Genomic DNA, 13283 nt, shown 5'->3' on the forward strand with positions numbered 1-13283 from the left:
AGAGACAAGTACTCTCCACAGTGAACTTTGACCCCAACTCTCCACCTGTCACTGCTCTGTTGCTATGGTGACGCTGCCTTCATCTTAAAACATTAGTCCGTATCAATTAAACAGAGCAGTGAAAGTAAATGTGACAAACTCCCCATGTATTTGCACATATTTAATCATTTCCCGTTAAAGTGTTATATTTTCTAAGTGACTTTCTTACCCATAGCTGACAAAACACACTGTATTCATGAATAAACAAGACACATGATACAGTTTAACCTGCCCAGAGAGTGTGCAATTCTCCGTACGACTCAATGAGCTGTGTGTCCAATCACTGCTTAGTGTAAATATTAACAGCTGGGACTAAGATAGATGGCATCAAACTACACATAACACATACAATGGCATAAATATAGGTAGTTTGCCTAAAGTCCTTACAGTGTTTTGGCATCAGTGAAGTGAGAATGTAGTAGATAGATAAAGCAGAGCTGAGCCACAGATAACAGACTGAGCCCTTTCCACGCAGAGTGTTCACTGGACACTGCAAAACAAATCCATTTGCATATTCTGTTATCACATTTTGGTGCTGGGGAAACCAATAATGAGCTTAATTTACCAAGTGGCTTCTTGAGACTGTTAGAGCAAGTTTGTTTCTTCTTCGGTAACACAGTGGCCACACAAGGTACTGCAAAGTAGATGGATCACATTTTAGTACAGTTAACATTAGCATTTCTATTATGGGTACTTGACGTAATATCCATTTAAATTACTTTTGAAATAATGTTTTTCTTCCCGAAAATTCTAAATTGGACGGAGTAGAAAAAGATTCAGTTGCGTCATCTGGACTCTGTTTTTAGACAAAACAAGAGTCATTCTCAATCTGTGAGTCGAGTCTGGGAACTAAGATGTTTATCCTATTCTGAGTAATAAAAGATAAATGGAGTTTAATATTTCACTTGAGACTGCTCTTCTTTGAATACATGAGGTTTTGACAAAAGGTTTGTTGAACTTTTATAGTGAGACTACTACCGATGTGTACTCTCACTATACTGTTCATTTCAGTACAATGTTCTTACCCCATTGGCATAATTATCTTGAAAGTAAGATCCAAAAAGTTGAAAAGTTGTCAAATGAAATGTTGTCACAAGCTTGAACAATGCACTTTGAACTTTGATTGAACACTAATATGTTTGCTTTCTTATTTCACATGTTCTTGTATTGTGTAACTTATGTCACTTGTCCCTTTTTTATGTGGTTGTTTTTAATATTTTACTGAGCTCATGTAGTTTTCCGATCATTCAGAATTGAAGTAAATATAATACAAGTCTTGCTGCTCTGAACTTTTGGATGCATTTTGTGCACGTAAAAGTTCAAGAGTGTAGGATTTGTTTTCATGTTTGCCCTAGTTTCTTCAATACTCTATAGTTAGAGCCCTGTTCCTCCCTGACTTTGGGGACTGTAACAGTTATGTCATGACTTCCTCTTGAGCATAAAGCTTCCTGTGGAAAGCCCTTTCCTGAAAGAGGTGTTCATACCTGAAGTGTAACTGAACTTCTCATGCCTCAGGCCGGGCCTCACACTGGGCCTCACGCTGGGCCTCATGCTGGGCCTCATGCTGGGCCTCATGCTGGGCCTCATGCTGGGCCTCACGCTGGGCCTCATGCTGGGCCTCATGCTGGGCCTCATGCTGGGCCTCATGCTGGGCCTCATGCTGGGCCTCACACTGGGCCTCACGCTGGGCCTCATGCTGGGCCTCACGCTGGGCCTCATGCTGGGCCTCATGCTGGGCCTCACGCTGGGCCTCATGCTGGGCCTCATGCTGCATGCTGGGCCTCATGCTGGGCCTCATGCTGGGCCTCACGCTGGGCCTCATGCTGGGCCTCATGCTGCATGCTGGGCCTCATGCTGGGCCTCATGCTGGGCCTCACGCTGGGCCTCATGCTGGGCCTCATGCTGTGCCTCATGCTGGGTCGCATGCTGGGCCTCACGCTGGGCCTCATGCTGTGCTTCATGCTGGGCCTCATGCTGTGCCTCATGCTGGGCCTCACGCTGGGCCTCATGCTGCATGCTGGGCCTCATGATGGGCCTCACGCTGGGCCTCATGCTGGGTCTCATGCTGTGCCTCATGCTGGGCCGCATGCTGGGCCTCACGCTGGGCCTCATGCTGCATGCTGGGCCTCATGATGGGCCTCACGCTGGGCCTCATGCTGTGCTTCATGCTGGGCCTCATGCTGTGCCTCATGCTGGGCCGCATGCTGGGCCTCACACTGGGCCTCATGCTGCATGCTGGGCCTCATGCTGGGCCTCACACTGGGCCTCATGCTGCATGCTGGGCCTCACGCTGGGCCTCACGCTGGGCCTCACGCTGGGCCTCACGCTGAGCCTCACGCTGGGCCTCACGCTGGGCCTCGTGCAGGGCCCCGTGCTGGGCCTCGTGCTGGGCCTCGTGCTGCATGTACAGGCCCAGGCTGTGGCTCCAGGCCCTGTGCTCCTCTGCGGGGCCACACTCCTCCTCACAGAGCTACACTGGAGGCACTGGAGACTGAGGGGCACAAACAGAACAGCCAGTGAGGGGCTACAGCGACCTGAGACTACTGAGCTGGGCTCAGTAGGAGAACAAAGGATAGGCAAACAATAAGAGGAAATGGCTGACATTGCATAAGGAAGATAAAACTTCAGTATCAGCAATGTTGCAATTCACTTTTCTGTGGAAGAAAATGAAGAACTTTTGACCCGGTGTAACGTCTATGACAGAACTAAGTAAAGTAAGGGTTTAGTGCTGGTTTAGTCCCATGTGGTAATTGTGCAAGTGTGAATGCGCTCTAAGAGTAAGTTCAAATGTACACTTTTCACCGATACAAAGCGCTTTAGCAAGCAGTTATATTAGACATATTCCATAATTTATTAAAATGTGTATGTTGCACTAAAATGTAGTTTGTATTCTAGTTAGTTTCTCTGCTTTTATAGGCTATAATAATTTATATGGAGCGGAGGAAATAACTGAGAAAACATTCTTGACTTTATTTAATGACAAATTATCCCTTCCAGCAACTCTGTACCCTAATATACTACTTGAATTTTCAATTTATATTTGGTTCACATCGAGATTTATCTGGGATAATTCATGAACTAAAGTCTAGGGGGAAAACAGTTATGTTGAAAATGTAATGTAATCGACAACCGCAATTTTGCCATAATCCTAAATCAAAAATAAAAGTAAACCTGCAAAACAGTGAACTGTAATATTCACTGTCAAATGAATGGAGAGCCCTGGGTTCACTTCATACCATTCTTTCAGCCATCTGGGAAATGACTTGTTTTACAAGCGTTGCAGTAGTAAACAGGGGGCCAGGACAGACCTAAGGGCCCACTGCTGGTTCAGATTTGGGTCGAGTTGGTCACAGTCAGAGGTGGGAAAAAACAATGAGAGGCTCCATTGTTTCTGTTTGAAGGGTTCATCTGCCAACACATGAATGGAAAAAAGCCAGTTAATGATGTGACATTATTGTAATTTCACTCATATCTGGGCCTCATCTGTAAATTAAACTGTCAGATGTCTTTAGTCGCGCAGGTCTCCGGGGCGGTCCACCACACATGGGGGCCCACCACACATGGGGGCCCACCACACATGGGGCTTCAGTGCATCTGTGCAGCAGTTTGAGAATAAGAGAAATGAACATTTGGTCATAATGTAAACAACAATAGTCATGAGTGATAGAAATGTAACTTTTGTTTTTAAAATGATTTGGAGTGATAACATCAAAGAATGAAATATAGGTAATTTAAGAATAGATTAGACAAATTATTAAAAAGCATAAAGAAAAAATGCTGTAGACTGTAGGCTATTTTAAGCGAGCTTTAATTAAATATATTCAAATTAACTTGACTAAAATGAATTAAAATCAATTATTCAACGTTTAATTGAATCCTATTGATAGAATCTATGTTTGCATTGTTTTGAAGTTAATAACAAGCTAATAGCAAGGTAGCTGGTTATAAAAAAAACTTTGTTAGCTAGATGTTGGTAAGTCCAAAGTTTACAGCATTTAAAGACCACAAAGTTATACTATGAGTAATATATGTACTTATAGGTATTATAAGTATTTTGCATTTTTATTGTCGATCTTTGCTCTTTCTGATTGGGTGATTCCAGATTTGCATCAAAATCAAATCTGCGCATGCCCAGATGCTTTCTCTAAAATAAACGTTATGGAAGTTTCTTAACAAACTCTGTCTAACTTAAGTGACAGACGAATCAAGAACACAACTGACAGATAACATTATAAGAGTTTCTGGCTATTTAAATAATAATAAAAATAGTCAAGCTAACGACTAGCTTGACTACTGATTGACACATTCGGTAAGTGACTCCAATTGGGCAATGACACTCGTCTCGTGATTGTAGAGGTTTTATAATTGCCCTTTTGGAGTCTTGCAGCTCCAGGCAGAGGCTCAGAGCTCTCCATTACATGTATGATCCAGTAGGGAGAGCTGTCCCACCGCACTGGGGCCCTTCACTCTGGGGCCCTTTGCTGTGGTCTAACTGCTATACGACTGAAACAAAAATAACTTCGCACACATGTATAATGTAAAAGTTGATAAATATAATAAACCTTAGGCTACCCCAAATAAATTGTCTGTTTGCTGTAACCAGACCCAACATTTTTCAATTGGGTCGGTCGGTAGGTAAATTCTTTTCTTTTTTTACTTTGAAGGCAAAACAAAAGATCAAAATTTGTTCATTGCTAAAGCTGCAGGAAGATTCCTTGGAACAAAAGAGCTTGAATGGGTAGAAATAGAAAACCGGCTAAAAGCGCTAAATGGGAGTCGGAGTGATGGAGGCTTTTGGGGAACCAGAATGAACAGAGTGAAGAACTGGAGGTGGGGGTGGTCTCTTGTCCTCGCCCAGTCCCGTATGCACGGCTGCCAAGCAACGACATCAGTGGAAATATCAAAGCCTAAAGAATAAAGCCTAAAGAATAAAGCTGTACGGAGGAAGCACCAAACATCAAAGGAGAGGAAGATGAGGAAGAGTCAGCCCTGGAATAAAGCCGGTCGGACTAAAATGAAGACGCACATGCGTTGCGCAATGCGTTATTCGTCCCTTGTGATGAAAGATAGATTTAGCAGCGCTCTAAAATTATTTTATAGCAAATGCTGATATTTTTTTTTCAGTCGGCTAGTTTTATACCGGGTTGGTCGGGTTACAGCAAACAGACATATTATTTGGCTCAGCCTTAACTATTTCATTTTTCTTTAATCAACACAATCAACACAAGGGTGTTTTACAAAATTGTCCATGGCAACAACAGTAACTCCAAAGAATTTTAATATCATGAAACACAAAAACACAAAATTTAACTGCTTTTTCAGGGTTTACGTTTTTATTTAATACAGAAAAAACTGGAGTCCTTGCCCCAAGTGGAGGAGTTGAAGTATCTCGGGGTCGTGTTCACGAGTGAGGGAAGGATGGAGCGTGAGATCGACAGGCGGATCGGTGCAGCGGCTGCAGTGATGCAGTCGCTGCATCGGACTGTTGTGGTAAAGAGGGAGCTGAGCCGAAAGGCAAAGCTCTCGATTTACCGGTCGGTCTACGTTCCTGCCCTCACCTATGGTCATGAACTTTGGGTAGTGACCGAAAGAACAAGATCGCGGATACAAGCGGTCGAAATGAGTTTCCTCCGCCGTGTGGCTGGGCGCTCCCTTAGAGATAAGGTGAGGAGCTCGGCCACACGGGGGGAGCTCGGAGTAGAGCCGCTGCTCCTCCACGTCGAGAGGAGCCAGCTGAGGTGGCTCGGGCATCTGTTCCGGAAGCCTCCTGGGCGCCTCCCTCGGGAGGTGTTTCAGGCATGTCCCACCGGGAAGAGGCCCCGGGGAAGACCCAGGACACGCTGGAGAGACTATGTCTCTCGGCTGGCCTGGGAACGCCTCGGGATCCCCCCGGAGGAGTTAGCGGAAGTGTCTGGGGAGAAGGAAGTCTGGGAGTCCCTGCTCAGACTGCTGCCCCCGCGACCCGGCCCCGGATAAAGCGGCAGAAGATGGATGGAAAACTGGAGCTAACGTGTATTCAACTAAAGGAGCTTAACATTATTGTTTTTGTCATATAAAAAACAACAATATCAGACATGCCAGCAGTGTTGACATAGAATTTGTTCAGACCATTAGAGCTTTTTTTAAAATTAATTAATATAAAAGTCTTATTAAAGTTTTTTTATGTTTAGTATGATACAAAGAGCAACAAAGTGTGATTTTCTTTTTTAGACTATGGGGGTCTTCTAATGGGAAACATTATGAGGACCTGAAAACGTTCCAACATGCACATATATGTTAAGTAGTGCAACATCAGATGACAGAATTGGATTTCTTGTGCATATGTTTCTTGGACAGCTCCTCCTTCCTCCTCTTGCTGCTGTAGCTGCTTCGCTGAAGTCTGTAGGTTTTTTTGGCCTGAATCCTCTCTTTCTCCATAACTTCAGTGTCATCCAGGATCTCCAACCTCGGGATTTGACTGATCACATATTGTCTGTGGAACATTCAAATACAACATGAACTTAATTATTAATTTATTATTTCTTGATATCTTGCATGTAAAAGTGAAGCTGGAACAACCTTCAGGTTAGAACATGTTTTGTATGCAACACACAATTGGCTCTAATTAATTTGCCCCAAAGCAATAATTGGAAAGCACTTACATTGTTCAACAATATAGACTCAATAACAGCGCTAACAAATGGACGGTTATATTATGACAAATGTACACAGAACCTGCTGTGTTGGCTTTGATTAATGAGGTTTTGAAAAGCAGACGGACCTAATGCTTTTGTCACACAATGAAAACAACGTGTCCAGACCTTAAGCGTTCTTCACAGCACTATGACTTTTTAATGCTATTTTTTTAATACGCTATGTCTAGCTAGGGATATCAAAATATAAAATGTTTTTTAATGTTACAATTATTGGGAGGAAAAAAACATCACAATTTAACGATTATTTACGATTACTGAGACTGTGATCAAACAATAGTAAAATGTTTTTTATCCTGTTCATCCCCGTCTAAAGACTAAGGAAAATTTTTATTTGTTTAGTAAATGTTTCAAAAAGCTTTTTACATACAGTACAAGTGTTTGCTTTTCTGTAACAGTGTGTTTAGCCACATGGGGGTGACATATCACCAGAAGCAGCTCACTCTTCCTCACCTGTAGTCTTTATACTTCCTCACATGTAGTCTTTATACTTCCTCACATGTAGTCTTTATACTTCCTCACATGTAGTCTTTATACTTCCTCACCTGTAGTCTTTATACTTCCTCACATGTAGTCTTTATACTTCCTCACATGTAGTCTTTATACTTCCTCACATGTAGTCTTTATACTTCCTCATATGTAGTCTTTATACTTCCTCACCTGTAGTCTTTATACTTCCTCACATGTAGTCTTTATACTTCCTCACCTGTAGTCTTTATACTTCCTCACATGTAGTCTTTCTACTTCCTCACATGTAGTCTTTATACTTCCTCACATGTAGTCTTTATACTTCCTCACCTGAAGTCGTTATACTTCCTCACATGTAGTCTTTATACTTCCTCACCTGTAGTCTTTATACTTCCTCACATGTAGTCTTTATACTTCCTCACATGTAGTCTGTACTTCCTCACCTGTAGTCTTTATACTTCCTCACATGTAGTCTTTATACTTCCTCACCTGTAGTCTTTATACTTCCTCACATGTAGTCTTTATACTTCCTCACCTGTAGTCTTTATACTTCCTCACATGTAGTCTTTATAATTCCTCACATGTAGTCTTTATACTTCCTCACATGTAGTCTTTATACTTCCTCACATGTAGTCTGTACTTCCTCACCTGTAGTCTTTATACTTCCTCACATGTAGTCTTTATACTTCCTCACCTGTAGTCTTTATACTTCCTCACATGTAGTCTTTATACTTCCTCACATGTAGTCTTTATACTTCCTCACATGTAGTCTTTATACTTCCTCACATGTAGTCTTTATACTTCCTCACATGTAGTCTTTATACTTCCTCATATGTAGTCTTTATACTTCCTCACCTGTAGTCTTTATACTTCCTCACATGTAGTCTTTATACTTCCTCACATGTAGTCTTTATACTTCCTCACATGTAGTCTTTATACTTCCTCACATGTAGTCTTTATACTTCCTCACATGTAGTCTTTATACTTCCTCATATGTAGTCTTTATACTTCCTCACCTGTAGTCTTTATACTTCCTCACATGTAGTCTTTATACTTCCTCACCTGTAGTCTTTATACTTCCTCACATGTAGTCTTTCTACTTCCTCACATGTAGTCTTTATACTTCCTCACATGTAGTCTGTACTTCCTCACCTGAAGTCGTTATACTTCCTCACATGTAGTCTTTATACTTCCTCACCTGTAGTCTTTATACTTCCTCACATGTAGTCTTTATACTTCCTCACATGTAGTCTGTACTTCCTCACCTGTAGTCTTTATACTTCCTCACATGTAGTCTTTATACTTCCTCACCTGTAGTCTTTATACTTCCTCACATGTAGTCTTTATACTTCCTCACCTGTAGTCTTTATACTTCCTCACATGTAGTCTTTATAATTCCTCACATGTAGTCTTTATACTTCCTCACATGTAGTCTTTATACTTCCTCACATGTAGTCTGTACTTCCTCACCTGTAGTCTTTATACTTCCTCACATGTAGTCTTTATACTTCCTCACCTGTAGTCTTTATACTTCCTCACATGTAGTCTTTATACTTCCTCACATGTAGTCTTTATACTTCCTCACATGTAGTCTGTACTTCCTCACCTGTAGTCTTTATACTTCCTCACATGTAGTCTTTTTACTTCCTCACATGTAGTCTTTATACTTCCTCACCTGTAGTCTTTATACTTCCTCACATGTAGTCTTTATACTTCCTCACATGTAGTCTTTTTACTTCCTCACATGTAGTCTTTATACTTCCTCACATGTAGTCTGTATACTTCCTCACATGTAGTCTTTATACTTCCTCACATGTAGTCTGTACTTCCTCACCTGTAGTCGTTATACTTCCTCACATGTAGTCTTTATACTTCCTCACCTGTAGTCTTTATACTTCCTCACATGTAGTCTTTATACTTCCTCACATGTAGTCTGTACTTCCTCACCTGTAGTCTTTATACTTCCTCACATGTAGTCTTTATACTTCCTCACCTGTAGTCTTTATACTTCCTCACATGTAGTCTGTACTTCCTCACCTGTAGTCTTTATACTTCCTCACATGTAGTCTTTATACTTCCTCACATGTAGTCTTTATACTTCCTCACATGTAGTCTTTATACTTCCTCACATGTAGTCTGTACTTCCTCACCTGTAGTCTTTATACTTCCTCACATGTAGACTTTATACTTCCTCACCTGTAGTCTTTATACTTCCTCACATGTAGTCTTTATTCTTCCTCACATGTAGTCTTTATACTTCCTCACATGTAGTCTTTATACTTCCTCACATGTAGTCTTTATGCTTCCTCACATGTAGTCTGTACTTCCTCACCTGTAGTCTTTATACTTCCTCACATGTAGTCTTTTTACTTCCTCACATGTAGTCTTTATACTTCCTCACCTGTAGTCTTTATACTTCCTCACATGTAGTCTTTATACTTCCTCACAAGTAGTCTTTTTACTTCCTCACATGTAGTCTTTATACTTCCTCACATGTAGTCTGTATACTTCCTCACATGTAGTCTTTATACTTTCTCACCTGTAGTCTGTATACTTCCTCACATGTAGTCTATATACTTCCTCACCTGTAGTCTTTATACTTCCTCACATGTAGTCTTTATACTTTCTCACCTGTAGTCTTTTTACTTCCTCACATGTAGTCTATATACTTCCTCACCTGTAGTCTTTATACTTCCTCACATGTAGTCTTTATACTTCCTCACATGTAGTCTTTATACTTCCTCACCTGTAGTCTGTATACTTCCTCACCTGTAGTCTGTATACTTCCTCACATGTAGTCTGTATACTTCCTCACATGTAGTCTTTATACTTCCTCACCTGTAGTCTGTATACTTCCTCACCTGTAGTCTGTATACTTCCTCACATGTAGTCTGTATACTTCCTCACATGTAGTCTATATACTTCCTCACATGTAGTCTGTATACTTCCTCACATGTAGTCTGTATACTTCCTCACCTGTAGTCTTTATACTGTGTCAGACTTCCTCCGTTGAAGTAACTCGGGGCAGCCTCATTGTTCATCATACTCAGGATTCTATATTTATACAGAAAATAAATACATTGGATAATTAATGTATTACAGGAGGACTAAAGTATGTACAGTAACTGTCGGGAGGAGAGTACACCACCAGTTTTTCTTGACGCAATATCATTTAAATGGTCAGGTTAATGGCCAAACTGTGGAAGATTCTGGAGACAAGCGGGTGGTGTACCTTCCTCAAGAAAAGTGACATCATGCATAATGTGCCTTTAATTAGCTACGTGAAAGAACTACACATATTGTTAGAACGTCTACTGAAAAAAAAGTATTGAAAAAAACTCAGAGTAACATGATTTTTGGGTCAACAGAAGCAATTTAATTACTAAATTACTTCAGACCAAGGAAAGAGCTTTCTACTTTTCAAAAAATCAAGTAGAAAGTATAGATTTTTGCACCCAAAAATCATAATGTAAAAAAAATATACACTGTAAAATATACTTAAGCAGAGTACACATACCAAAAAAATCTTACTTTTCTACTACATTTCTACTACTATTGATACATTATTATTTGTTCTCTTTCTAGATAATGGTCGTTATATGTAATGCCATTTGTGACCGACCAGTAGATCAATAAAGCTTGAAAAATGGAAGACAGTTCTTACTTGATGTTTGGAAACTTCTTCCTGAGCTCCTCCACGAACACGGGGAGGTTGTTGATCTTGTTTTTGTTGATGCACAGTGTGGTGAGCGTGTCCATGAAGGGGAACTTGACGTGGGACGTGTAGCTGTTACAGTCCAGGATCAGAGTGCTGAGCTTCTCCAGCTGACCCAGGAGAGCCGGGTTCCAATAGGGGCTCAGTGAAGGACCACTCTGTCACTCTTTTGCTCAAATAAGTATATGATTTTTATGACTGGTGTCGAAATCAAAACGCATTTTCAATCTGAAGGTACTGACACAAAAAAAACTACAATTTATACTGCACTGAGCATGATTAGTCCAGCTTTAAATGAAGAATATTGTCATTGTAATGAACTAATTTGGTAATAGTTTATATGCTTAAATTAGCCTTATTAAAGCATAAGATCATTTTATATTTTTGATGTTTTCATTGCACTAAAAATGTATAAAAGCTGTGTCCACACTATGAGCGGATTTGCATCTCCACAAAGCTGACACGTACTAAGACAGGAGGAGCCTGCACTTGCTTGTTTCCATGGAAATGTTGTTGCATAGCGATAATATTCCACCTCCATGGAGAATGTTCCGAAGTTTGGTTTCATCCAGGTGATACAACATTTCCAGGAAGTTACACGGTTCACTTTAAGTTGCTCCTAAAAAAACCTGAATAATTCTTTATAAACTATTGATCATTACGAATTAAGTCTTTGTTCTTGCTTTATTTAGGCTCATTAAGGTGTAGCTATAATAAAGTGGTACTAGTCATTTAGACAGCCGTATAGAAAAGCCTTCAGTCAACTAATTGGTCAACAGTAGAATGATTGTAGTATGTTTCAAATTGTGATATTTGAAACAAATGCTAGAGGGAAACAAATGTATTTAGAAGTAATTCAAAAGGATACTCCTGGAGCAGGTTGTAGCTCAAGTCCAGGACCTCCAGCGTCTGGGTCTGCGTCAGGATGCTGTCATAGGGGATCTCTGTGAGGCTCTGGTAGGCAAAAGAAAGCCACTGGTAACTGGGCTGAGCCTGTTGCCCCGTGCCGCTTTGGTCCATGTCCCAGTCCCTTCTCCAGCCCGCCGCCCACAGGTCAGATGATTATGGCATGATCAGTCTGCTCAAAACACAAAAGTATGAATACAATACCAGAAACATGACTCTTGACTGTTAAAAATGCCTCTCTGGCCATGTGAGGTCAGAGCATCAGCAGGTTTTGCAATTTACATAAAATAATAAGCAGAAGCAATTGGTGCAGCATCGTTCCATACTTACATTTAAAAAGCCTGTTATAATTATTGGGGCGTTACCAGCCCCACTTTACGCTGCCCTACTTGGCCTGCTTCTGTTTTTAGAATCTGGTACCGTATCCATGTAAACTGCCCACAACAACAAATTAATATCCATGGAAACTCCGTAGTAACCGTGGATTCCATGGATATTGATTTGTTGTGGGCAGTTTGCAGACAGTGCTGGTGGAAAAGTCACAGTTTTACTTAAAATAAACACTTTTTAACAGAAAAACGTGCCACAAAATACTTCAAATATAAGTGAAGTTACACATTTAATGAAAGAAAATATTGGACTGTACAAAAAAAGGGAAGCAGTGCTGTGACATTGGCAGCTTGACACAAAAAGCAGCAGGAATGAAGAGAAAAATGCAATGGCTTTAAGTTCACATGACATTTAAACACATTTGCATTAATAACACTTCCTTGTGTGTAACATTTCAGATAAAACAAGTAAACAACAAACATATTTCATTGCTGATGGTAGTTGTAGCAGGACTTACCGAGAAGAAGAGAAGCTGCATGTTTCTGCAAACCACAGCGACTGCTTTACAGGCTACAGAAAATGCCCTCTTTCATACTCGCCGTAGATCACATGATGGGGATAATCGCATTGCTAAGTAACCCCATGGCCCACGTCTGACAAACAGCTCTGCACCGAAGAGGCAACAGGAAATCAACTCTAAAACTAATTTGTGGGATAAATAAACATAATAATAAGCTTATGTTAGAAATTACAAAGACACGGTATCGTCTGTTAACGTTACAGCTCCGTCCCGTTGATGCCAGGCTGACGTTTTAGTTTAGTTTGCAACTTTTTCATACAAAAAACTGACATTAATTTGACTTCATAAGTAGAATAGTAATTATAATCGTCCAATTATACTTAATCATCAATAATTAATCAATAATAATTTTCTACTTTGAGATTAAGACACTATCATACCAATTCCAGAGTGATACACATATAATTTAATTCAGTTTCGTAACAGAAATTATAAAAAAAAATATTGTAGCTTATGAATTGGGCTCAAAGTGGTGCCTATAAAAATAAACCGAAACCCATGAAAAGTCTGACCTTTCTCAAAAACACATGAAAAAAACAGAAAATCAATTGGT

At 40.5% G+C, this 13283-nt stretch overlaps 1 protein-coding gene across 1 annotated transcript; it reads right to left on the reverse strand.

The window, feature by feature from the left end:
* Positions 1–6267: 6267 nt before the first annotated feature.
* LOC140371702 (leucine-rich melanocyte differentiation-associated protein) lies at positions 6268–11985 on the reverse strand. The gene is made up of 4 exons (XM_072458891.1): positions 11782–11985; positions 10864–11045; positions 10176–10253; positions 6268–6511 (listed from the first exon to the last, which is right to left on the reverse strand). The coding sequence occupies exons 1-4, from the start codon at positions 11932–11934 to the stop codon at positions 6331–6333; spliced, it is 594 nt and encodes a 197-aa protein (XP_072314992.1). The 5' UTR covers positions 11935–11985; the 3' UTR covers positions 6268–6330.
* Between the last annotated feature and the right edge of the window lie 1298 nt (positions 11986–13283).

Source organism: Eucyclogobius newberryi, unplaced genomic scaffold (assembly GCF_026437365.1).
Source record: "Eucyclogobius newberryi isolate DKJ021-1_F unplaced genomic scaffold, fEucNew1.0.hap1 SCAF_22, whole genome shotgun sequence".
In the NCBI taxonomy this organism is placed as follows: domain Eukaryota; kingdom Metazoa; phylum Chordata; class Actinopteri; order Gobiiformes; family Gobiidae; genus Eucyclogobius; species Eucyclogobius newberryi.